Source organism: Myotis yumanensis, unplaced genomic scaffold (assembly GCF_028538775.1).
Source record: "Myotis yumanensis isolate MYYU_CA2020_CCGP unplaced genomic scaffold, mMyoYum1.0.hap1 SCAF_15, whole genome shotgun sequence".
Lineage (NCBI taxonomy): Eukaryota > Metazoa > Chordata > Mammalia > Chiroptera > Vespertilionidae > Myotis > Myotis yumanensis.
The window spans coordinates 44,725,515-44,753,177 of record NW_027223766.1 but is presented as its reverse complement, the minus strand read 5'-3'; the positions used below and the strand labels follow the sequence as shown (position 1 = coordinate 44,753,177).

General features: G+C 40.9%; 2 protein-coding genes, 1 long non-coding RNA gene and 1 pseudogene across 3 annotated transcripts; 1 reads left to right on the top strand and 3 right to left on the bottom strand.

Annotated features, from left to right (window-relative positions):
* Window positions 1-1,423: 1,423 nt before the first annotated feature.
* On the bottom strand, window positions 1,424-6,006 carry UQCRB (ubiquinol-cytochrome c reductase binding protein). Its single transcript, XM_070392179.1, has 4 exons — window positions 5,917-6,006; window positions 3,073-3,144; window positions 2,287-2,453; window positions 1,424-1,623 (listed from the first exon to the last, which is right to left on the bottom strand). Exons 1-4 carry the CDS (start codon window positions 5,933-5,935, stop codon window positions 1,546-1,548), a joined length of 336 nt encoding a protein of 111 aa, XP_070248280.1. The 5' UTR covers window positions 5,936-6,006; the 3' UTR covers window positions 1,424-1,545.
* A 129-nt stretch (window positions 6,007-6,135) lies between these two features.
* LOC138993113 (uncharacterized) lies at window positions 6,136-12,412 on the top strand. The gene is made up of 3 exons (XR_011468228.1): window positions 6,136-6,557; window positions 7,553-7,598; window positions 11,193-12,412. It is a non-coding gene; the product is annotated as an uncharacterized lncRNA (long non-coding RNA).
* Window positions 6,799-7,179, bottom strand: LOC138993134 (large ribosomal subunit protein eL30 pseudogene; annotated as a pseudogene).
* Window positions 10,077-27,571, bottom strand: MTERF3 (mitochondrial transcription termination factor 3). Its single transcript, XM_070392214.1, has 9 exons — window positions 27,477-27,571; window positions 26,824-26,851; window positions 25,397-25,739; window positions 23,927-24,079; window positions 19,925-20,114; window positions 14,054-14,201; window positions 13,431-13,502; window positions 11,595-11,756; window positions 10,077-10,338 (listed from the first exon to the last, which is right to left on the bottom strand). Exons 3-9 carry the CDS (start codon window positions 25,722-25,724, stop codon window positions 10,144-10,146), a joined length of 1,248 nt encoding a protein of 415 aa, XP_070248315.1. The 5' UTR covers window positions 25,725-25,739; window positions 26,824-26,851; window positions 27,477-27,571; the 3' UTR covers window positions 10,077-10,143.
* Window positions 27,572-27,663: the final 92 nt, after the last annotated feature.

Here is a 27,663-nt window from a genome sequence, read left to right as displayed (position 1 = left end):
TAACAAAACAAACAAACAAAAACAACTGTGTTTACCATAACCAAAACCTGTACATCAAAGGAAAATTTAGGCAACTCAGACCAAATGAAAAAAATTGACATGATTCAGAATAGGTGTTTCAGAAAATAATCTGAATATCAAAGAGAAGGGAGGCTCTTAGGAAATTTGATCTAATATTTTAGCAAATTTTTAAGACAATTATGTTCATGTTGCAAAAGTCAAACATAAATAAATGTGTCAACATACCTAATTTTCATGGAAAACAAACATAAAATATGTACACACATGCTTTTGTTTTAGGAATTTTGCCTGACACAAAACTTTCCGGTTTTGTTCTTCAAGGGAAGATCCTACAATCCACACAGGGGCTTGTAGAACCCTGTGCAGGCTGCAGGTTCCAGAGTTCCTTTCCCACTTGCTGGGCTTCTAGGCACGCTTCCATCACAGAAACCATTTTACAGTTTAGGGGTGGCAATGACATCATTGAATGGTTTTAATATATGTATTTCTTAAAATTACCATAACCTGAAAATTTCAAACTATTATTAGTATCTAACCCTTACAATATACTTTCTAACAATCATTTCGAAAGTAGAAAGTCTCTGGGATATGGGGAGAAAACACAATGTCTTTATATTTTTGTCTGATTTTTGTTTTCTAATACACAGGAACACAGATACCTTATACAGACCCTGGGGCTGTATACACAATTTTAAAAGATAGGATGCGAACTCAATTCTATTTTGAGAGCAGTGGTTGCAGAGGGCACAACAGTGGTCTCGATCCCGGCACACCAGGGGGTGGATACTCGCTCCTGCATTCAGTAACTTTCGAAGTCTGAGAGCCAGTCTGCTCACGTGCAGTTTGCTTCAGATAAAATGAAGTGATGGCACTTGTTTCTCGATCCACTCCATTCCTGCAAGTTAGGCCCCAAGGCTATTAGCTATCTTGCTAATCTGCAAATGTAATATCAAGGTGACTATTCTATTTGGAAGAATATTATCTCTCTCAGTAAATCAAGAAGTTATCCAACCAGTGAAGGAAACTGATTAAAATGGCTGAGTAGCCCTGGCCACATGGCTCAGTTGGTTGGAGTGTTGTCCCATGCACCAAATAGGCTGCGGGTTCGATTCCTGGTCAGGGCATGTACATAGGTTGCAGGTTCAATCCCCAGTCGGGGGTGGGTGCATGTGGAGGGCAACCGATTGATGTTTCTCACATCGATTTTTTTTTCCTCTCTCTCATATCAATAAACACCCTCAGTTGAGGAATAAAAATGAAATTTTTAAAAAATGGCTTCTCTTAGCTCCAGGAGGCCATTAAACACTAATTGAAGAATACCTTGTAAGTTTGAAAAGAATTTAACAGATAAGTAAATTCAGTAGTTATTAAGAATAAAGTTTAGAATTCAAAAACTCCAACAAAAGTTATAATAGACATTTATTTATATATTTGAAACCAAGATGGTTTCAAATTGTGCACTTCAAGTTTAACCAACATAATTAAAATACTGAGGACAGATGCATCCACAGATTGATTCCATGATTATTTCTTTGCCCATTCTTCTCTTTCTTTTCTTTCCCGAATAACCTCTTTCAGATACGGTTCAAGGTAGAATTTATCCTAAAGAACAAATAAAAGAAAAATATCATATGCTACCATCACCATCGCATACTGGTATACTTCAAACACTCAACAGGTCTTAAATAACAAAAGAAAGTCACTGAAAATTTCATTTCCAACTTAAAAAAGTATTTTCTAGCAAACTAAGAACTGTCTGCTTTTCTAAAATGTAAAACCCATGAAGATATTGTAATCAATTGCTTTGATAGGTTATGAGAGGAAAGTCTGACAGAAAAGCAAAGGAAATGAGAGTCTGTAAGCTTTTGCCTAGTTTCAATGCACTTAGGGGCAAGGGTTTGCTTCACTGAGTCCTTCCTGGGAGCTAGAGCGCCACTCAATGGGCTGATCACATGAACAGCATTTTTTCATCTGAGCAGGAAGCAGAGTGTAGAGGGAGAACACAGCCCGGGAAAGAAAAAAACCTGGATATTATATATTAGAAACTTGCTTAGTGACTTTGGAACAGTCACTTCACCTTTACGTCTCAATGTTTGTCTCTAAAATGAAGTTAACATTTGCTCTATAACCTCACCGTACTGTCATAAGGACATTTATTTGCGACAACATTAAGAACCCTAAAGCGCTATGCAAATGAATGTTTCTCTGTCTGTAATACTCAATCCTTAGTGGCCAATATTGTCAGATACACAGAAGCTGTTCTACCTCCTCATATTTTGTCCACTGCTCTTTAGGCAGGATCTGCTGCCTCATGGACAGGTCCAGTGCTCTCTTAATGCGAAACACCCTGTCGTTGTACAGGTTCTCAGGAAGCCTTCTGATGGCTTCTTCTACATCTTCATTCACATGTATTGTATCATCTCGCATTAACCCTATGATAGGAAACAAGAGAGATTGAATATGTGTCTCAAAAATCAGGAATTTTTAAAAAACGAGTAAAATATCTTTATGACTTATAAACTTAAGACTTGGGTGAAATATCAAGAGTTACGTATGACCAAGCTCAATGTATTTCATACATAATCATGGGTTATTTAGTGGATTATTTCTAAAATGGTACTTTGGAAACAATATACACGCCTTTTAAAATCTATTGCCACAGAATTCACATTTTATCTAAAACAAATTTTAAAATGTCTACCTTGTTTTTAAACACAAATCAAACTGGAAAAATCTCTACTTTCAGAGTTCACGGAACTTAAATTTTAAACGCTAAGTGAAGGAGGGAGAGGGAGCGCATACTAAGGAAAATGTCCAGCTACTATTTCAAGAACATAAATTATTTCACCTCAAACATTTAAGACAATTCCATCCCTCTCTTCTCAAAATAACTGGCGTGATTTAACATAACAATAAAATGTGACCGAACTTTAACATCTTCTAAGGTACACAAGCATAATTAGCTACTTTTCTGGACCCATAATGACTCTTGCAAAAATACTACTCTCAGAAAAAAGAAAAAAAACAGAAGGAGGAAGTGCAGACACTCACCCAGTTTATTGAATCCTGCAGCATTGTAATACCATTTTCGAATACCCTCCAGCCACCGGCTTGATGCTGCAACTGATATTGTCACACTGTTAGCTGCTGCAATTCACTTGCTGTACTATATGAAAATGCTGATAAGTAAGCAGCTGCTTTCTGATAGTTAATCTGTTAGAGCGTGCAAGCATAGGAAGGTATTTCCTTTCAACAGTGTATACTCTATATGCTGTAGATAAAAATTCCTTATTTTATCTATGAGCAAAAGAAACTGCGGGTAAAAACAAGTTGGGCAAGTCATAGAAAAAAAGGTAAACTCAAACACCTAATGTACAAGATTTACGAGTACAATTATTGCCACTCAAAGGCAAGCGTGCCATTCCTTTATGTCCCCCTGCAACTATCGGAATTAAAGGGGTGGGGGATGGGAAAGAAACTCAGAACTTCTCAATTATTTGTCGTTTCAGAACTAGATTACAGGTAACAAATTTAAACTTCCCTTTTAAAGGGACTTGGTGTTGTAAGAAAAGAAGGCGACATTTCAGGATAGGGTGGCGGTCTAGATGACCCTCCTCCTCCAAAATTTGTATTCTACATTACCTTTTTATTACTTGGCGACCCTCTTTAGAACCACATGTATTTCTGGGAGGGTTTTGATACCATTACTTAGTCCAGTGATGGCGAACCTTTTGAGCTCGGCGTGTCAGCATTTTGAAAAACCCTAACTTAACTCTGGTGCCGTGTCACATATAGAAATTTTTTGATATTTGCAACCATAGTAAAACAAAGACTTATATTTTTTATATTTATTTTATATATTTAAATACCATTTAACGAAGAAAAATCAACCAAAAAAATGAGTTCGCGTGTCACCTCTGACACGCGTGTCATAGGTTCGCCATCACTGACTTAGTCACTTAATATTGAAAAGGATCAGCAAAAGAAGCCCATTTTCCACTCCCCAAGCTTTCCACCAAGGGAATGGATATTTGAAAACGGATGAGAATAGGTCATGCTAAAACTCCTTGAGGAATAACATGATAGTGCCTGAGGTTTACAGGAGAAATGTGGTCCAGACGGGGAGGTAGAGAAAGCTTACAATCGCCTTGAAAATCTTGTCTAGGGTTAGCCCCTTGCCAGGCAAACTCCTTTTCCTCCAACCCCGCCTTGCCCCTACTCCTCAGTACATCAGAGTACAAGGCTTCGGTAACCCTCCTTGGAAACGAAGCACCAGGGATAACGTGGCTTCTAGCAAAACAAGTACCAGAGAGCCAACAATCGACAAGCATACTTGTAGACAATCAATGACTTGTGGGCTTATTAACCGGTGATGGTGAGAATGATTACCATGCATCCAACACTTATTGTGAGCCCAGCACCGTCCCATCTGCTTGACCCAGATTCCCACGCCTATCCCTGAAAAGGGGGAACAGGTCTCACAGACGTCACCCCGCCACCCCGCCGGAGATGGAAGCCAGCCAGGTCGATCGAGCTCCAAACACTGCGCAAGGGCAGAGCGCCTTCAACATTCGCAAAGTTCAGTTAAACAATGAATTCTCAAGGGCCCCCCCCCCCCCCCCCCCCGCTCCCAAAAAGCTCAATGTCGCTTAGGTTGATGAACAGCTTCACGATGAATGAGGGCAGGGAAAGGGACCGATATTTTTTTCAACAGCGACGTCAATTTCCAGCGGTTCTCAACATGTGGGTCGCGAGCCCTTTGGGGGCTGAACGACCCTTTCACAGGGGTCGCCTAAGACCATTGGAAAACATATATAATTACATATTGTTTTTGTGATGAATCACTATGCTTTAATTAAGTTCAATGTGTAACAATGAAAATACATCCTGCATATCAGATATTTGCATGACGATTCATAACAGTAGCAAAATTATAGTGATGAAGTAGCAATGAAAGTAATTTTATGGTTGGGGGTCACCACAACATGAGGAACTGTATTAAAGGGTCGCGGCATTAGGAAGGTTGAGAACCACTGAAACCGTCAGAGGGCAGAGATGAGCAACAACAACAAAAAAGCAAATAAAATTCTATTTGACGTTCACGTTCTGTTTTAAATATTCCGGCAATTTCAGTTTCCTATTCAATAACAGATGTGTCTGCCTCGGTGCCTACCATACATCCAGATGTCTTCAAACCCACAGACCACGCTGACGTGCCGACAAGGTGGACTCGAAGCTCCCCGTCCCCTTGGCTGCCCTCCCTCCTCCAACTCCCGGTTTGGGAAGCGCGAGGGGTGCAATGCCGCCTCCAACCCCATTTCCTCCGGCCACTCTTGCCTCGGTTATCAGGGTCAAGGGCAAACTAACACCGCCCTCGGGACCAACATATTGGTTATTGGATAGGAAACTGAAATGACCGGAATATTTAAAACAGAACGTGAACATCAAATAGAACCGTGCCTTTCCGTTGCCGTTCTTGTTGCTCATCCCCGGCGGGAGCGTGCCCCGCGCTCATGCACCTGCGGGCACCTGGCTCACAGACAGCACTCGGGTCCTGTCGGCTGAAAGTCACCCAGTGACGTCCTTGTGCCCTTGAACTCTAGTTCTCAGGCCAAGCGGCGGCAATGCCCAGCGCAGGCAGATGGGACCCAGGGGTGCCCAGGCCGCCGCGGGCACCTACACCACCAGCCGGTCCGCACCCCAAGCCCCTCGGCAAGCCTGGCTGGGGTCGCCGGGGGGCAGGCGGAAGGCGGCCTTCACGCTGGACCGGAGCCGCCCCTTCCCTTCTGCCGCGGAACCCGCCAAGGAGAGAGAGCAGAGGAAGAGACGCAAGCTGCTGCGAGAATGAAAGGCTGGGCGCAGCGACACCCAGCAGTTAGGACACCAATTACCTACCGGCAGGCCGGCTCGCCATTTTGACCCGAGACTGAAGCGTTGCCTACTGGGTAAGTCCAAGAGGGCGCGCGGGGTCCAGTGCGCAGGCGCCTCAGCTCTGAGCGCGAGGCTCGGGAGGACGCCCGCGCAGGCGCAGTTCCCGCGGCGACGTACGGTAGCTGTCACGCGGGCCATTCCGTCGGCGTCCTTAGCAACGGAGTAAGCCGGCTGTATGACGCGCCCGGTTCCAAGAAGCATTCCGCGTGACCTGACGGGAAAACCCCAGGGAAGGAATGAGGGCGCCGGGGCCATATCCTGGGTCCTGTTAGTGACGAGCGGTGAGACTTTGGGCGATATTAATCGCGCCCTTGTGCCAAGCAACGCACTAAGCATAGTCTGGGCATATTCTCATTCAATTCTCTCATTTAATTCTAATTCTTAAGTACTATGATTATCCCTATGGGAGAGAGGAGAAAGCAGGCTTAGAGGGTTGGATAAATTGTCCAAGGACACGCAGCTAGGAAGAATCCAGATACAACTTCGGGACGCCTTCATTCCAGGGCCATATGCCACACTTCTAATCCAGAAGACACTAACCCTCTCTGGCCTTCAGCTTCTCCAGCTGAAGATCTGCATCAAACCATTTCAGTACAAGGTTAAAGGTTGGTTCAGGGGAGGGATGGGGGCGGATTTAATGTCAAATCTAAGCTGTATCGCAGAATTTGCATGCAACTAAGGTAAAAGCAAGTACACTTTTAAGGCTCAGCACCAACATATTCAGTTTAGGGCATAAAAATCTAGGGACAGAAAAAAATCAAGGGAGTTAGTATGACTGGTGCTTATTCAGTTATGGTGAACTACCATTACTACTTTTTTTTTTTTTTCTTTTTAACCATGCTCTGGCCAATTTTATTAAAGAAAAATTTCCCATGATTTACTTTTCACCAGTCTGTCTGGCATGAATCTAATGATATCAGAATCACCTGGGTCAATGATAGCCAGTGTGCATACCATGTAGCATTTTCCACACGATGCGCCCGATTCAATATTATTGCCACTGTGGTGATGGACACCAGTCTTGGCCATCATGGCATAGTACCCTATTTCAGATTTCCTCAAGGCCCCAGCTGTTGTTGGCGAGGATGACCAGCTTCGCTTTGCCTTGTCGGATTATCTTCAGTGTCTGCTTGTACCTCAGCCCGTACTTTCAACTTTTCATAACGAGTTGTGGAGCCTAGAGTTGATCGACTCCAATGATTTTTTTGTCTTCTTTGCGGCCACCATCTTCTTGCCTCAAGTGTGGGACGTCCCCCAACCAAATGCAGCCACCAAGATGGCCGGGGAGTGAGAAAGCTCTTTTTTTCTTTTTTTAAACATATATTTTTATTGATTTCAGAGAGGAAGGGAGAGGGAGAGAGATAGAAACATCAATGATGAGAATCATCGATAGGCTGTCTCCCGCACGCCCCCCACTGGGGATCAAGCCGACAACCCGGGCATGTGCCCCTGACTGGAATTGAACCCAGGACCCTTCAGTCCACGGGCCCACGCTCTATCCACTAAACCAAACAGGCCAGGGCCATTACTGCTTCTCAGTTAGCTAAGACTGCCATAAAATATTGTAGACTGGGTAATTTAAAAAACATTTTTCTCACAGTTCTGGAAGATGGAGACCCATCAAGGTGTCCGCATGTCAATTTCAGGTGAGAGCTCTTTCTGTGGCTTGTAGTGGGCTGTCTTCCCACTGAGTCCTCATGTGGCAGGGAGAGAGCCACCTCTGGTGTTTCTTCTCTGTAAGGGCACTAATCCCCTCATGACCTCATCTAAACCTAATTATTTCCAAGAGGTCCCATCTCCAAATGCCATCACATTGGGGGTTAGAGTCTCAACATATGAATTGTGAGGGGGACACAATTCAGGCCACTATCCACTAACACCTACTTTTGTTTTCTTTGGTCTTGAGACCTAGGACAGTAGAATCCATCTCGTAAGTTCAAAAGGTTAGATCTAATCATCTTAGTCCATTCCAGTTCTAAAATTCTCTTTTTCCTTGTGCCACTGCAATTTCTCACGTAATCTTTTTTAAAAAAAATATATTTTATTGATTTTTTTACAGAGAGGAAGGGAGAGGGATAGAGAGTTAGAAACATCGATGAGAGAGAAACATCCATCAGCTGCCCCCTGCACACTCCCCACTGGGGATGTGCCCGCAACCAAGGTACATGCCCTTGACTGGAATTGAACCTGGGACCCTCGAGTCCGCAGGCTGACGCTCTATTCACTGAGCCAAACCAGTTAGGGCTCTCATGTAATCTTTTAGGCACAACTAAATAAACACATACCTAAATGGTCAGAGAGATGTGAAGACATGCAGGACATGTGTACATTGGCACGTTGCCTTACAAGAAGTACTCAGCAACTCCCGTCCCTTCCTCCTTACCCTGTAAGCTTCAGTGGCAAGAGAAGGAAGATCTTGTGAGGGCATCAGATACCCAGGACTGTCACAGAATCCAGCTCCTGCAGGGATTAAATCTCCAGTGCCTGGAAGTTTGCTGGGATTCATTAGGGTTTTTTTTGTTGTTAATCCTCACCCGAGGACATTGTTCCATTGATTTTTAGAGAATGGAAGGGAGGGGGTAGAGATAGAGAAACATCAATGTGAGAGAGTCACATCAATTGGTTGCCGGGGCAAGAGATTGAGCCTGCAACCAAGGTATGTGCCCTTGACCAGAATCGAACCTGGGACTCTGCAGTCCAAGGGCAGAAGCTGGTGGTTTTAAATCATTTGAAGTTTTGGGACTATCCAGTACATCACCAGTAACAGGAAGGCCGCTATACTTGGCCCTGACCAATTACAAATTTAATTTCTCCGGAGGTCTCAGGACATCTAACACGCCGCAAAATACTGGTGCCCAACAGACACTGGTGTAAAACACTATTATTTCTCCCAATTCTGAACTGAGCCAGTAGTTTTGCTCCATGTATCAGCTGAGGCTGGAATATTCAGATAGCTTTTGCACTCACATGTCTGGCACGCAGTTGGTATGGCTGGAACGGCTGGGAGTTGGCCAGGAATCACTGTACACCAAGAGGATAAGACCCAATCTGCAAGGGCTTATCAATCCTCCACTTCAGAAGCTTGATAATGTCCCATGGACCAAATCACACTGGCTCAGTTCCATCCTGGAGGAAACTATGTGAGTGCAAATAGCAGGTGTGATTCCCTAGGGGTCCCCAGTGTTAACATTCTGTTCAGTCTTGAGAGTGTAAGGCAGATAACTGAAGTCATGATGCCTCATTTTCCAAAGACTCACACTCACAGGTTAAATCATTTGCCCAGGATTACACATCTCAATAATAAATGTAAAAAAAGTCTCAATTTGTTATAAATCTTTGTATACAGACAATAACTCAAAAGTTTGTTATGACCTTTTACTGTCTCATTGACATCTACTTTCCTTCAAATTGCTTTCCTCCCTATGCTTTTTGCTTTTCCTGATTATCAGTAGCCACCTGTGGGCAACTCTGAGCATGTGTGTTTGGGAAGACAACACTGTAAATAGTCCAAAATTGCATGTTTTGTAGCATTAGGTGAGTAGATATTAGATAAATAATACAGTATGCTCCAGAAACTCATTTAACATTTCAAAGAAAATACAGATGTTTTGTGATAAAGCCACTTTAAAACCCCTGTGACTGCCCAGCCAGCGTGGCTCAGTGGCTGAGCGTCGACCTATGAACCAGGAGGTCACGGTTTGATTCCAGGTCAGGGCACATGCCTGAGTTGGGGGCTCATTCCCCAGTAGGGAGTGTGCAGGAGGCAGGTGATCAATGATTCTCTCTCATCTTTGATGTTTCTCTCGCTCCCTCTCCTCTCTAAAAAAAAGAAAAGAAAAAAAATAGATTAAAAAAATAAAATAAAAGCCCTGTGACTTTAAGAGGAAAATCCTCCACTTCTCATCTTCACCAGAAATGGCAACGCCAGCCTATATATAGCAAAACCGGCTGTTTCTCTAAACTTGCTATATTGTGAGTTTTCTCCTTCCCCAGAAGGAAGGAAATGGTTGAGTCAAAGAATTAAGTCACTAGGAACTTTTAAGAAAGATCTACCAGAAGTGTACTCAAATTTATAATATCAAGAAATTGTTTCCAATATCAATTGAGGTTCAAGGCATTTCTTTTGAAGTATATTAATTTATTAATACATACTTTTATTTTACATGATTACATTTTAACATTCATCAAAAACTAAAGAGTTTTTAAGAATTTTTCAAAGTCCTGTACTGAGGCTTTGGCAAGATCTTCACAAAATATTTCATCAGGCACTGATACCAATTTGTCCAAAGAGATGTAGTTAGCTTTTGCTGGATCATACTGTGCTCTTCCTAAATAGGCCAGAAATAAATGTCTTTCTTGGACTTTAAACAACCTTGCATTAAATACCTACAAAAGAAAAAGAGTTTTAAAAAATTATGCACTGAAAGATGAACTATTAAAATGTTTATATGGCTAAAAATGTTAATAGGCTAACAAATGTAAAGTATTGACCACATGCTCAGTAAACCTGATAAATGCCCAAGGTTTATAGCTTCCACTAAGAAATTATGGTTAAAAAGGGACTCAAAACTTACAAACAGAACAATTATAAAAAAAAATGAAGGGCTACACTGTAGTCAAAGAACACTGACTAATCAATCCAGAGACAGGAAAATTTCATTCTGTTAATGATCCATTAAAATATCAGGGAGTAAAAAAAAAAAACACAAAACCTGGCCTGAGAATTACTGATTCCCTGTTCCCTGATGTGGACTCCAGCTCTGCCTCAGAGAAGCGCAGAGGGAGTGGGGAGACAAAGTTTTATGGAATCCTGAATATAACCAGAAGTGTACCAATCTTTCCTTAGCGAGATATTTCCTCATGTCATTATCCTTTACCATCCACCATCCTGCTCTGAAATGACAAATTAACCATACCTATTAAGTTATAATTGTTTCCCATGTTAATTAATCATAAAACTGCTGTGCCAACAATAACTGTTATTTGCTTGAGACAATTAGTTTCACACCAGAAATTTAGTCTATATCAGTTTCCTCACAGCCTATTGTCAGTTAATGTATTTTTCCATTGATAAGATTTGTTTTGTTTTCCCAGCACTACCACCCAGACCACTAGGAGTCTAAGAGTCCCAATACGGTAGCAACAGTTCTACGACTGGGGTTTCAAGAATCTAGAGTTTGGGGTGACTAAAATCTATGTGTGTATGTTTTTATTTTTAAATGTATTTTTATTGATTTCAGGGAGAAAGTGAGAGGGAGAGAGAAAAAGAAACATCAATGATGAGAGAGAATCACTGATTGGCTGCCACCTGCACGCTCTACACTGGGGATGGAGCCCGAAACCTGGGTGTGCGCCCTTGACTGGAATTGAACCCAGGACCCTTCAGTCCCCAGACTTATGCTCTATCCACTGAGCCAAATCAGCTAGGGCTCAAAGTGCTTTTTGAGCCTTTGCTCCAAAGTGTTATCTTGATAAAAAGATGGGCAAAAGAAATATGACTTTCACACAACCCTCACCACCAGACTGCATCTGGTCCAGTTCCTTCACAAACAGCACGGCATTGTCACAAGCGAGCAGCATTATGCTGGAGAGCGGCAGCAGATGGAGGGCAAGGACGGCTCTCACGGAGCTGTGCGCATTACCTGCGGGAACCTGACAATGATGTGGTGGGGAATGCTCATCACATTGTGCACAAAATCAAAAGTCTCCGTAAGTTTCCTTTTATTCGCAGTTAACATCTTTGGGATTTTGGTGATCATATGTTGAATTTCGTTATGTTTAAAACCTAGTTCAAGACGATAAACCTAAAAGAAAGTAGAGTTGCTATAAATCATGAATAGAAAGTTATCTTGGTACTATGGTAGAGGACACATTGATTCTTCTAATATTTAAAATAAGGACAGTAAATTCTGGAGACAGCTATGCCAATGCCCTCATGAGATCGTAGCTTCCTACTTCTGGGGTAACTTGAATTTCAAATCCCTCTCCTGAGAATGAGCTACTCACAGCATGGGCAGATCCCAAAGGAGCTCTCATCATTATGCGACAGAATGACAGTGGCTTGGGAGACCCGGTCAGGTTGTCGTTTTGGGCCCTACCATACAGCAGTAAGATTTTCAAAGTGCTTTTTGAGCCTCTGCTCCCAAGTGTTATCTGAAACACTACATGTCAAAATTCCAGACAGAGATGAAAAAACTACACACCCAAACGTGGGTTCAGTCTTCTATGTGCAGCCCGAGTGCCCCCACCAATCCCCGGCTTGTATCACTCCGCACACTCTCCCCACTAGACTGGAAGCTCCATGAGAGCAGGGCCTCCCCCCAGCACAGTGTGGGGGCAGGTGCTCAACAACTTTTGCAACTGAATATAAAACACTGTGAGTGCCTCAGAAAACACTGTGAAGCCTTAGGTAATAATCCTATATAATAAAAGGGCAATATGCAAATTAACCATCACTCCATCACAAAGATGACAGCACCCAGTCCTGGGGGGGGGGAGGTTGGGGAGTGGCGGCTGCTGAGAGTGGGCAGCGTGAGTGACCTGACGGAATGCTTGCTTTGTTGCTGTGCCCAGCTCGGGCCGGACCCCCAGAGCCAGAGCAACATGGACAGGGACAAGGGGGCCGGCCCGCAGCCTCCGCAGTGCAGGTCCTTCCCGCCTCCTGCGGAAGCAGCGTGGCTCCCACAGAAGCAGTGGGCGGCCTACTGCGTGCGATATCACGCGATGGGCTACTAGTTTCAAATATTACTAAAGCTTTGTATACTAACTAGTCAGCTGCCCTTGGCTCTATGCTATTCGCCGGGAGAAAAACGGTGAAGAATATCTGGTATGCTCCATGTAAGTTCAAGTTCTGAAAAAAATCTCATTGGCACAGGTGTAAGGAGAGCCATGTGCTGGCCACTGCTCTCCCCACAGAAGCCTTCTGGATCCAGTCTCCAAAACTCATCTCCCATCTGCACCACATAGACCAGTGATTCCCAAAGTGGGCGCTACTGCTCCCTGGTGGGCGCTGCAGCGATCCGGGGGGCGGTGATGGCCACAGGTGCATTTGGGGGCATATATCTTTGTTTAATTGCTATTAAAATTTAAAAAAAATTAATTTCCAAGGGGTGCTGAGTAATATTTTTTCTGGAAAGGGGGTGGTAGGCCAAATAAGTTTGGGAACCACTGACATAGACAAAGACTCTCGTACTGGCAACGGAAGCAGTTTCTAGGGACCACCCACATACCTAGGATTACAGGCATCTGTGTCTGCAAGGTGACTTACTCATGTAACACCTGGTGAACATGTGAAAATATTATCACCGAAAACAAATAGCTTGCTAGATATTTATCATTTTCTATTTTCAGCTTTTTAGAAAGAACCTCATTTATAACATAGTTTTCTTTAAGATGACAATAGGAAAATATGTCCTCTTCAGAGGACTCAAACACTTCAAGAAAGAAGCTGATTTTTCAAAAGCTTAAAATCATCCTACCTTCATATTTTCTTTCACGGGCTCCAGACTTCCAGTTAGTAGCCTTGGGAGACGAACTACCAGATCTCTAGTCTGCAGTTAGAAAACAGTCTACCATTACTATATGTGCAACTAGTTTGGGAAGCCAAAGCAATCAAGAAAATACAAAACTAAAAATTCTAAAATGACCCTCAGAAAAGGGCTAAGAACTGCATAAATACATAAATGTAAAACTGAGGAAAAAAACATACTAAAAACAAAACTTAAGGTAACAATTTGATGGAATATTATAAAATAATACAGCTACATGTTTAAGCTAGCAGGTTTCTTCATTCATAGCTGTTAGAAATAAGAGATTTAACAATTACTAAATATAGCTGACATGGAAATATAAAAATTCTCCCCCCCCTTTTTTAAATATATTTTTATTGATTTCAGATAGGAAGGGAGAGGGAGAGTGAGATAGAAACATCAATGATGAGAGATAATCATTGATCGGCTGCCTCCTGCATGCCCCCTACTGGAGATCGAGCCTGCAACCGGGCATGTGCCCTTGACCAGAATTGAACCCAGGACCCTTCAGTCCGCAGACCAACGCTCTATCCACTGAGCCAAACCAGCCAGGGCTCTCCCCTTTGCTTTACCTTTTTCACACTAAGTTCAAGTTCTTTCTGAAAAAATCCCAGTCTGTTATCCAGTCTTTCCACTGAAAAATTCAGCAAAAATGGCGCCTTCCTGACCATCTGTGCGATGTCTGCCTTACTGAAACTTTTTGACTGTAGATAAGCCACTCTAAAGAAATACAAATACACATATATGATAAACATCTACTAGCGATGCTACTTTCCAAAATAATTACTGTTTTTAAAGACTTCCATACCCCCAAAATAAAATAATAAAAAAATCCCATCTATAATAATAGAAGTGTAATATGCTAATTAGACCGGACAGCCGAACGACCTTCTGGACGTCCTTCCAGACGACCTTCTGGATGTCCTTCCGGATAAAGCCAGGGCTGTGAGGGCCGAGTTCCTTGCACAAATTTCGTGCATTGGGCCTCTAAGTCAACAATAATAGCCCAACTATGGTTAAATCAAGCATCCATCCAACTCTAGAATAGTTCCCATTTACAGTTAAAAGCAGAAAATAATTACCTTTTTAGTTAATCTAACTTATTTTGTTAGTTGGTAGGAAAAAAAAGAAATGGATTCTGTTTAAGAATTTTTTTTGGGTCTAAGAATAGAAAATACACAAATTAAGAAAATAGATTCAGAATTCTTTTTACAAAGAAAGACTCTTAAGTATGAGATGAAATTTATTTTAGTATCCCAGAGAAACTGAAAGGAATTTTAGTGCATTTACTAAGTATGTATTTTCATAATTAATTTTTACTGTAGTTTTTCAATATGTATTTTGTTAACAATGAAGACATTTCCTGCTAAATTCCTGGAAACCAAAATAAGGTAGTGAAATATAGAAAGTGTGACTATAAAATAACAGTATTGATTTTTAAAAATCTATAAACAGAGTAAAAGTCAGTGTTATTACTATAGTAAATGTCTAAAATATATCAGGGCATTATCTTGTTTAATTCTTACCAGGAAAAAACAACAACAACAAAAAAACCCCCACACAAACCTTGTGAACCAGATAAAATTTCGATATTACATTTGAAAACACATAGATCCAGAGAAATTAAATAACTTATAAAACTACCAGCTACTTAATGGCAAATTGAGATTTCAACTAAGTTCTATGCCTCCCTTTAACACTTACAATATTTCTACACCATGTATCAGACATTATATTTTACTAGAGGCCCGATACACAAAATTCATGCAAGGGTAGGCCTTCTTTCCCCCGGCTGCCAGCTTCGCAGACCCAGCTTTGTGGCCCAGCTTCATGGCCCCGCCCGCTGCCTGCACCTGCCTTGGCCTGGTGCTGCCCGTGTCCGCATCCACACCGCTCCAGTTCCCCAGTTCTGCAGAGCACTCCAATCAATTGCCCCGCAGAAGGTGGCCTGGGCCTCCCTCTTTTGGGTGATCTTGGACCCCCCCCCCCCCCCCCCCCGATTGATTGCCCCGCCAGCCAGTGGCCTGGGCCTCCATCTGCAGGGTGATCGTGGGTGATGGCGAGGCCCCTGGAACAATCGCATTGCACCAGCCTTGGCTGGCCTGGCACCAGTGCGTGTCATAATGTGGTCGGCCGTTCGGTCGATTTGCATATTACGCTTTTATTATAGATATTCAAATGACTGTTACTTTGGAAAACATTTACATGTCACAAGGAAGAACACATTTTCTTATATAAAAGAATGCTTACCAAAAAAAGACGAAATATAGACATATGAAAAATGCTCCAAATATTTGATGTTCAAAACATCATTTCAAAAACAACAAGGCATTATTTTTATCTATAAAATGAACTGAAATCATAAAATTTGGTAACACCATTTTAGTGAGAATAGGGCAATTGGCACTCTGTACAATGTTGGTGGGAGTATAAATGGGACAACAACCACCTACACAAGGGACAATTTGTCAACACCTATTAAAATGACAAACCCACACATCCTTTGACCTATAATCCCCCCCACCCATTTCTAGAGATCTTTCCTACAGATGTGCACCAATACATGTGGAACGATGTCTATACAAGGAGAGTCACTGCAGCCTCATTGAAATAGTAAAGATCACAAACAATCACCATGTTTACAAATAAGGGACTACATAGACTCAAAGTATGAACTACACGAGGGATAAAAAAATAGGAAGCACCAATATCAAACTATCTACAACATACTAGTATAGCTAACATAAGAAAGTGGGATGCAGAATCTATACTAATAAAAGCGTAATATGCAAATCAACCGAACGGCTGAACAGCGGAACGACCGTCCAGACCCAGACGACCTACCAGATGAAGCCAGGGCTGGGAGGGCCGAGGCAACTGGGGCTGCAAAGGCCTACTCTTGCACGAATTTCGTGCATCGGGCCTCTAGTAGTATGTATAAATGTTACCAGTTGTATGTATGTGTGCTCATGTGTATGCATGTACAAAGAAATGCATATATGCTTGTGTACAGTAGAACATTCTTAGCAGGTTGAACAACAAACTTGATAATAGTAGCTGCCTCCATGGATGGCTTTTAGAAGGACGATGAGGGACAGGAGTAAGTAGGCAGAAAGGAGGGTTACTTTTTTTTCACCGTTCATTTGGTGCTTTAGTTGGTATGACACTTGGACAGTTGGCTGCATTATTCATATGTAGACTTTACTTTATACATTATATGGCAATGTATACTGATCTGATACATCTAGTACACAAAATAAGATCCTTTCGGATAGTTATGCACAGGACATTTAATATTCAGTCTGTACATTGGATCCCAGGATGTGGTGGATCAGAGAAAAAAATGTTGGCTGAGGCATGTTGGATAAAGGAACCACAGTTCTATAACACAGTGAACACACATCTACTTTGCAAGGCAACTGTACTGTGTGCAACACTGGCGCTTTGAGGAAGTGGGACTGTTTCACACTAACCAGTTTAGGACTACAAAAGACAAGCACCATCCGCATCAGGATACAGATGTTGGGTTTTACGAACCACTCCTATTTCTATATTTAGGAAACCAATGTTTTTAGTCAGAGATCAGATAAAAAGGACAATAGGTACAATCTCCAACTAAAATCCTGCTGTAGCCTAGACAGTGAGGTGGTAGGACATTAGGAGACTTTAAGACGGCAGCTCCTCTGGATCCCCCAGTGTGTCTGCACTCTTCTTCAAACGGGCCTCTTCCTCAGGTGTCAGAGTCACCTTCACAACATCTGAGATGCCACTCTGTCCCAAGATGCAAGGAACACCGTAGAAGACGTCTGCTTTTATTCCACACAGATCCTTAATCATGTGGAAGTTGGACGCACCTGCCTAAGTTTCTTCATTATGCTTGCAGCCAGATCTGCCACAAATAGTCCAATGGCCCAGGATGTGTAGCCTTTCAGTTTGGTCACCAAGGAGGATTACCCTTTGTGTGTGTGGCAGTAAAAGAATCAATATCTGATTAAAACATCAAAACTGTTGTCTACATTGTGATAATTTTATCAATAAAACATTATACATATAAGGCACAAACAGAAAAAATAATTAAATGCAGATTATTCACTTGAAAATTCTTATAAAGAATCAAATAACATTTTACACATTTAAAATTTTCTTCATTATAAAGAAAACAAGTATATGAAATCAGTGCTGTTTTAGAAATTCTAGAAAATAAGAATCCTGTACATAAACCAAAGCCAGAAGCTAAGTTCAATTAAATAGTTTCTTTTTCATTGTACACCCTTTGAGTACATGTGGATAAATTACTGATTAAAATACTCAAATTAATTTAAAAAATGCTCCACAGTTTAATTTATCAGCCAGGTTTTAGGAACCATTCAACTACCATCTGTATGAAAATACTCCTTAGTTGTTAGGAGAATGTGTAACAAACTCCTTTTACACTTAAGTTTCTTTCATAGAATTAGAAGTAAAGAGACAGTACAGCCAGGTGTAGTAGCCAGGACTCTGGAGTTAGACTAACTGAGTTTGAATCCAAGGCCTGCCACTAGCTACATAATCTTGAGCATATTATTTAACCTCTCTGTGCCTCCCCTATAAAATGAGGCCTTTATAATAGTACTACAATAGGAAGTACTGTAATGGCTCCCAATGATCCCCACTTCCTGGTATGCACGATTCCTTGGAATTCATCTTGAACAAGAAGGGCAAGTGGGTTTTTGAATGGGAAGAAAATAGTGTTCCAGACAGCCAGGAGGAGATGTGGGTATGTCAGACTGAGTTTCCTAGAGTCATTCTTTGCCTCCTCTGTACTGTAATGAAATCCCATGAAGGGAGAGAGCGTGACTGTCTTACATGACTGAAGTCTAGCCCAGTGCTTTGCTTTATAATAAGGGCTCAAGTTGTTCAATATAAGGAATGTGCTGTTCTGTTTTTTCCTAGTGCAAAAAAAGACCGTCAAACTAAGAAGGTTAAGGAACTGCAAAGCTCTCTGAAATGTGGTGAGACCAACATCAGAGTGAGAAGAGTCTGGGGGAGAAGACTGGAGGCAGACCAGCTAGGAGATTGCTGTAGTAATCGTGGTGCAAAATGATGAAGACCTGAGGTAAAGCATTCCAAGTGAAGATTAAGAGAAACGCAGTGACTCGCCCTGGTCGGTTTGGCTCAGTGGATAGAGCGTCGGCTTGCGGACTGAAGGGTCCCAGGTTCGATTCTGGTCAAGGGCATATACCTTGGTTGCGGGCACATCGCTGGTAGGGGGTGTGCAGGAGGCAGCTGATTGATGTTTCTCTCTCATCAATGTTTCTAACTCTATCCCTCTCCCTTCCTCTCTGTAAAAAATCAATAAAATATATTAAAAAAAAAAAAAAGAGAAACGCAGTGACTGACTGGAGAGATATAAAAAGGTAAAATAGACAGAGCGAGGTGACTTATTGGATGTGGATGCTAAAAGAGTGGAGCAAGTTAATACCAGCATTTCTGACTGGGGCAACAGTTAACAGCGCTCCATTCAGCAAACCTGGGAGTACAGGGAGTCACTGAGGTGAAGGTGGGGGTGCTGATGAATTCAAAGTGTGAATTACAACAGGGGCTGTTTTGTTCTCTATGGTGTTCCCAATGCCTAGCAGAATCCTTATCCCATAGATCAGTGATGGTGAACCTATGACATGCGTGTCAGAGGTGACACGCGAACTCATTTTTTTGGTTGATTTTTCTTTGTTAAATGGCATTTAAATATATAAAATAAATATCAAAAATATAAGTCTTTGTTTTACTATGGTTGCAAATATCAAAAAATTTCTCTATGTGACACGGCACCAGAGTTAAGTTAGGGTTTTTCAAAATGCTGACAGGCCGAGCTCAAAAGGTTCGCCATCACTGCCATAGATCAATACTACCTCACTGTATTCATATCACAGATTCAGTAAATTCTTTGGATGTTGAAGGAAGCACAAAGGTGTTTATAGAAGTGGTAATGAAAGACAAAAAAAGGAACTAAAGTAGCTAACTTATGAGAACGATTAAGCAAATGATATAACAATCTGCCAAGAGAATGTCAAATGTTTACCTTCAAAAACTAGCTAGTAAAGAACACAAAAATTCAGGCTTTCTTAACATTAAATGTACTCTCAGATAATCCCGACATTTGTTAATGGATTTAAAAGAAAACTTATTCCAGTTTCCAAATAGAAACAGTTAAGTACTGACTCAGCAAGAAGTTTTTATGTTTGATGTTTTTGTTTTCAGATAAAAATAAGAATGGGCTGTTGAATTAAAAAAAACAAAACAACCTGTTTTAGATTCTTAATTTTGATCAAAGTCCAAACAAAACAATAACATTCATGTTCATTATCTCGGTTGATTCTTGTGCAGCTGAGACTTAAAAAAACAACAGATATATTTCCTTTAGAATCACTTCGTGGGTTATGTGGAAGTCATTCTAAAAACCCTACCTGGTCTTAAGATTTTCAAGGTCTTCTGAGAAAATAGCATAATTTTTCGTCAGGAATGCTCCCAGTTGGCTATCCTCTATCCCCAGATCTTTTAGGAACAGGAGTACTTGGTTAATGTCTTTTTCGAAATCCAGTCTCAGAAGGAGATTGGCTGCTTCTGGGTGTTTCTCTATCTTGGATAAGTCCACTCCTGTAATAAATATAAACATTGAAGAGAACTGCTTAACTCAGTCATTAAACTTCAGACACAGACGTTTAAGAAATTAGTGATGGGAAACCAACAACCTATCCAAAGGAGAACTGAGAAAGGCCAATAGAAACTTCGAAGTATTTTCAACTAAACTGGTTGCAGAAATAAAAATAAATAAAAATGAAAACACAGTATTTATTTCAAAGTCATATATAGAGGAAAACTGTGTATTTGGGGCTAAATTACCACTCCTAGGTGATCTAAGTAAACCACACAAGGACAGGAGAGAAAGAGTAAAAAGAAGCAATATCAAGGTGTTATTTCAAATCATTCTTTGGTTATGGATATAATTAGGTGTCAGCATTAATTAGGCAGAGAATCAAAGTAACCTGTAATTCAAAACTCTCATTAAAACCGAGCACTTGATTCTCTCATTTTTTTCCTTTTACGTGATTTAAAAAAATAAACATGTGTAGGAAAGGCCTATTCCTTACTTTAGAATAAACATTTAAGGATAATGTAAAACCCTAATTTTAGATTCAAATGTCATATTCATTAACATATTTCATCAGGTTAAAAATAACTCAAACTGATTTATAGATGCCACTTTGCAGTGTAAAATATAAAAGCAATGAAATAAAAACATTCTTTAATGGTATCTACAAATAGAAAAATTATTATTTGATATTTTTAGATCCATATTCTAAACTCAAATTTCTGGGTATTAATCAGGTATTGACATAAGATGGTTGAAAGCAGAAAAAGACTATAGATACACACACAGAATGAAGACCAGAAAAAGAGCCAGGATGAATTAAAAATCTGGCCTACAGTAACAATGGCATTCAAATCAAAAGGGGAAAACTATTCAGTAGAATACAATGGGACAGCTAGGAAAAAATTAAGAATTCCTTCTATATCTGATTCAAAAATTAATTTCCTGTAGATATAAACCTAAAGTATACCAACTTTAAAACTACTAAAAGAAAACACAGAATTTAAAAAATAACATTAAGTTTAACTACATAAAAGTACAAAACCTAAGTATAGCTTTCTGTATGGTAATATTTGCATAGAAAAAGGTTGATAATGAGGGTTACCTTTGGAAAAGTGGAACTGACAATGTAGAGGGGTTAAGAGCTCTTTCTTTTGTAATATTTGCACTTTTAACAACTCGATACAATTTTTTTGCAATTTAAAATATTAAGTTAAAAAATGAAATTTTTGAATGGACAGATAAGTAAATTAGAAACCAGTTTCAAAAATCTGTGCAAAATGGGGGAAGGGATGCTTTAAAAATAACATAAAGGGTTCAGACTTCAAATTTAACTAAATATTACAGCTTACATGTGCTAAAGTGCCTTGCTCAGCATGAGCTGTCACATCCTGACTGTGCTGAAACAAAAATCCTGAAAAGCTGCTTTTTCCCAGCAAATGGAGAACTGAATCTCATCAGGAGGGCACACTGCTGTCAGCACAAATCATGGGCTTACAATTTCATTAACTTGAAAAATAGTCATGAATGCCTACTATGGACCAGGCCCTTCCGGTAGGTTCTGGGGATATATAAAATGAGTAATAAAGAATGATTCTAACTTCTAGGTGACCACAATCTAAGTTGGCTTTATCCCATCATTTCAGTAACTACAAACATTACTGCTGTGTTTGGTTAGTGTTACACATATTTATTTACTGTATCCATCAGGGTCTGGCAGGCAAAAGAAACTGCCCTAGAAAGTTCAAATGAAAACAACTTTAATGGAGAGACTGTAGACAGTGGTGTGAGCAGAATTAAGAGAACAAATGAGGGCACCCCTAGAGCTAAAGACACAGGGAGAAAAAGTATTACCCAAATCAAAGGGAGCTGGAAGCAATTAAGAAACGGTTTCTCAGTAGGAACTGTTGTCATGGAAGAGAGTTACATGACGCAGAGCAGGGAGGGAACAGGAAAAAAAATATTCCTACCTGCCTCCCTCTCCGCCTGCAGGTGCCTCCCACTGGGCTCAAGCAGCCCAGAAGTCAGCTGGCAAAGGAGCCCTAGTGCACAGACGTGAGCCTCCTGGGAGGGAGAACAGGCAGAGAAAGGCAGAAAACAGATCTGGGAAGCAAACAGAGAAGTAGATCACTAGGTCCTCAGAAATACTGCCTGACAAGGCAGTCATGGTTCCTCTACAGTACTGTTATTCACGTTACCTCTTAGGTGTGCACCTCCAGTATCAGCAGACAGATGAAGGAATGCCTGACATATTCCACAGCTCTAGGTGCACTGTAAGTTATCTGAAGGTAGGGACCCTCTTATTTTATCTTGTCTTACCCAGAGCACCGATCACAAGGCTGGGATAGCTGTTCTAAGAGGAAGGACACTGGCTCCCCCTTGCCGCCGAAGTCATCTTTCTCTCCCCTTTGAGCCCAAACATCGCTTTATTTGTGCCCCTTATATGGGACTGACCATTTTCATCCTTGCATTCTAGCTATTTGTATGTGTGTATTTAGGTGCTTGTGAATTCTTGAAGCTTCTTGAGAACATGGCCATTCCCTATATATTTAGGCACTTGCCCAAGGACATGAGTCAACAATCGCAATGTTATTAGTGCTAGGATCGAAGCAAGGAGGGGGTGAGCCCAGAGAAAGGCCACTTTGTTTGGAAGGTCAGAGAAGATATTTCAGAAGTTACATGAACTTGAATTAAGTTCTCCAGTTGCCCAAGATGACCAACCAAAGGAAGGGTGGCAAGTAGTGAAGCTAAGAACTTTGAAGCCACGGGAAAGCTTTAAAGGATTTCAAGTAGGTTACTGACAGTCGGATCTGCATGTTAGACAGAGCACTAACTTAGAGAGATTATCAGGGCAATATTGCTGATGAGAAGACTATCAAGTTAGGAAGCTCCTAACTTTTCAGTGAAAAGTGAGGACCTAAACTAGATGGATCTGAGATAATCCCTTACTTACCTTCCTCTCAATCCTCCAGGAGAAAGAAGATTCATCATCTGGGAAAATCAAGTAAGAGAAGTGCCAGACCCATAGACGATGGAAAAAGCATAAGGCTGCAGTAAGGTGCTAGACTGAAAACAAGAGGACCAAGTAAGACCTCGCAGATCCCTAGGGTGCTTTCAACTACCCAAATCCAAGCACATCCTATGTCAAGAGCTCAGATACTTATGGAGCAGTCCTAGAGAGAACCCATCACATCCAGGGGAACAGTCGGCTCCAGGAGGAAGGCTGAGGTAGTGGGGAAATGGAACAAATACATCATCTATGGTTAACTGTAGGAAAACTGTCCTTAGAGGCCACTGGAAGGTGTGGGAGAATATGGCCCGAGGAACAAAGAAAACTAATAAAAAACAAGACAATTATTACTCATGGAAAAATGAAAAGTTTTACAGGAAGGAAAATAATCATAATACACTTCCTGGAGAGCAGTGAGGAATATTTATGGTCACTATGTAAGCACTGACTAAAGACTCATCTAAAACTTGTTACTATAACTATATTGGGAGAATTGACGAGAACAGGGGGAACATGTGTATATATATGAGATCAACTGATGTCTGAAACGAATGAGCCAAACAGCAGCACTGTACCAGTAAGTAACTACAAAAACATTTAGGGTTAAATACCCACAGAAAGAACTACAGAAGTGGACCCTCCGGGGAAGGGGATGCCATGTCAGGAAGGATGAAGCGGGAGTACAGTTTTCACTAGAAGCCATCCACACAGTTTGACTTCTGCTCATGCGTATGTACTACTGTGATAGATTATAAATGCTGGATTTAAACCAAGTAAAAAGAAATGAAGAGTACACTCAAGACTTACCTAGAAGCACTAACTTCCGCAGAGTCTCTGAATGATCCACATAGTCTCGAAGTGTGAATGAATCGGGGGGCAAAGGAGGGTCTGCAATAATCCGAACAGCCTCCTGTTCCGAAATTGGCTGCAAAGGAGACAATGGAGGCACATCGTCCAGGCCTGTGAAGCCAGCCATATGGAAAGAGAGAAGCAAGTCAGCTCTCCAATCTGTACACTTCAAACTGTTTCTACAACAACCACCTGCATTCTAGCTATTCTTATGTGTGTATTTAAATGCCTGGCTTCCCTAGTTGGCTTATTTATAAATCTTGGGATCACTGCAAGATTAAACATCTAAGAAGTACAAATATTTTCTACCTTCTGATAGGAAAGGTTAAGATCATTTAGAAATCAATTACTCTTTCTCCAAGATAGGAAATTTCTTGGTAAATTTCTATTCCATAAAGATGAGTCCTTCCCCTTTCCTTCACTTTTAATCAACAGTTGAGTGACTCTCTCTAGTACACTGTTGATTCTGAGGTTTTAGTCTTAAACAATTATGGAAGATACTGGAAACTATAACCTACCTAAGAAATAAGGACTGATTTTTTTTTTCTTTTTGCCTCTAACCACCACTTTCTAATTTCTTATAGCCAGTCTCTCCTCCTGGCCTCCCAAATCTCCTCCTCTTATTGTCTTTCATATTCTACTTAACCTAATATCTCATTTGCAGTGAAATATTCTTGCATAGAAACATTCCTAGACTAGGAATAGCAGGAGGGAGAAGACGGACTAAAGAGTGACACAAGGGAGCTTAGGAAAACTGTCCTTAGAGGCCACTGGAAGGTGTCCTCATGATATAACTGTTGTATTGGTTGAGTGTGGTAGTCATTACATAACTAAATGCATATGTTAAAATTCATAGAACTAGCCCTAACCGGTTTGGCTCAGTGGATAGAGCGTCGGCCTGTGGACTGAAGGGTCCCACGTTCGATTCCGGTCAAGGGCATGTACCTTGGTTGCGGGCACATCCCCAGTAGGGGGCGTGCAGGAGGCAGCTGATTGATGTTTCTCTCTCATAGATGTTTCTAACTCTCTATCCCTCTCCCTTCTTCTCTGTGAAAAAAATCAATAAAATATATTTTAAAAGTATTTATATAAAAAAAAATCATAGAACTATATACCCAAAAAGGATACATTTTTATTGATATAAATCATACCCTAATAAACCTAATTACCTGAAAAGAATTTTCAGATCTAAATAAAGTATGTAGAAAGCAAATGCTGTAGATAGAGCTATAAAGTAATTTTATACGTATTACCCTATAAACATTTTATCTTAGTAAAATAGAGGCAAAGTAGAAGTAAATAGAACTGGCAATGTTATTTTTCTTGCCTGGTACGAAATATGACTTGCAATAGGCTAAGACTATAAACAGGTAGCTTATTCAATCTACTAGTGGGGCAAAAGGGACTTTTCTGAAAGTTCAGAATTACCTTCTAGAGACAGCTCAGAATCAAAGGTGGGTATCTTTTGTGACTGCTCATTCACGGAAGGAAGCATAGTGCTTTGGGCAGAATTAATCTCTTGCCCACTTGATTTGGTAAACTGGGAACTATTATTCCATTTGGAGGAAGTCCTGTAAGTCTTAAATCCCCACTGGAGAAAGCAACTGTCAGAGGACACCTGAGGCTGAGCAGAAAGTCCATGCAACCATATTTGTCCTGGTCTCTGAAAACGGTTTCTGAGTTGTGCAGCAGTAATTAAGCTGCTCCGTTTAATTGAGTTGAACCATCTGGGTATCTGTTGGGCCGACAGGGCCATTTTTCTTAAAGTGGCCTGCAAAGGATATATGAATAACCATTAAAAAAATAGAAACGTACTTTATTTAAATGTTTAAAACAATATTCAAACAACCAAAAGATAAACTGAAAACTATTTTTTCAAATTAAAGGGTCTTTAATAACTTTAGATGAATAAAGTAGTCAGATGTTTCATAAAGACAAGTAAAAAACAAGGCAGTCTCATTTCCAAACCAAAAGACAGGATCTAATAAAGTTATGCTTTACAATTTAAAAACAAAAAACAAAATCACTGGTGTAAGAAAAATATTTAAAACAAAAATCTGTAAACATTCAAATTACAGCTGAACCCAACAATCCCTGTTAATTTAATAATTTAAAGGAAGTAAAGTGATGCAATTTAAGTGTTCTTGAAATTTGGTTTGTAGGACATTTAAGAAACAGATTGCTCATCAAAACAACACTGAATTATTCAAATGTATTTTATGTATATACAGCTGACCCTTGAACACCATGGGAGTTAAGGGTACCATGCCCCACCACCTGTAGTCAAAAATCCAGGTATTGCTTTGACTTCTTCAAAACTTAACTACTAATAGCCGACTATTGAACAGAAAAAGCCTTATCAATACATAATGAGTTGATAAACAAACATTTAGTATGCTATTTGTACTATATGCTGTATTCTTACAATAAAGTAAACTAGACAAATGAAAATATTAAGAAAATCGTAAGGAAGAAAAAATATCTACAGGACTGTATTTATCAATATTGTAAGTTTACTTGATAAACTGACAGTACCTACATATCAACACTGTCTTATATGATACAAAACACTGCAGATGTTATACGTATTACTAACACTAGACATGAAAGATAAAAAGATAACGTGAAAAAGAAATTTGCATTAACAGGTATAACGATTCATGCATTAACAATAAAGAAGCACCAATATAATTGCTTCATGGTTATTGAGATGCCTCGTGTAATTGATATGATTGTTTTGATACAACCTATACACTAATGAAAAATGGTTATGAAATTTTCAGGGCATACAATATAATTCATATTCATAATATAGTGTTGAAAACATTGTTACATTCTTGAAAATAACCACTTACCTATGATAGTATGCAGTTTCTACAAGTACTGGAGGGGAGGGGGAGGGGGGAGAGACAGAAAGAGAGAGACTTTATGGTAATGTAATTCTTTGAAAGCAATGTTATAAAACAGTAAGAAAACTAACACATTATTAATTTTAAATTAAATACCATCCACCTTATGGCTATGTAAGGCTAGGCTATTCACTTCCCTACAAGTCTCACAAATGATGTTCTACACGATGAATACTTTGTCTTAAATGAATCATTACTATCAAGGTTGCTTCTTGCTTCATCCTCAGGACTAAACACGGTTGCTTATTTCAGACACAGCTGTTACTCAAAAGGGAATTGAACAAAATCAGTTTTGTCAAATTCTGTTTGTAGGAAAAAAAGAAAAGCCTTAAAAAAAAGTCAAAACTCCCAGCCAGTGTGGCTCAGTGGTTGAGCTTCCGCAGGCAGACAGCCGGTCAGCCAGACACTACACTTCCCCGCCGTCCGCAAAGCGGGCTAATGAGCGTGGTCTGGGTCCCATCAGCCACGGGCAGAAACAAAACAAACCCCCCTCGATTGGGCCGCGAAGACCCCAAAGGCCCCGAGGTCAGGACCAGGCCGAGTCCGGACCCCAGCCCCGGCCGGGGCAGCGCCCTCGCGCCCCACCGGCTTCGCTTTACCTGCGGTGAGGCCTGGCCAGCCCGGCGGTTCGGTTCGCGGAGGCGGTCCCGGCGGTCCGGCGAGCATTCGGGTCCCACCACCCCGAGCCCAGCTCGGCCGGCGCAGGGCCGGCACCGGCGCCGCCGCGCCCACGTGGGCTGCGCGGGAGTGGGCGAGACCATCCGGGCGGGAGCGCGGGGGGGGGAG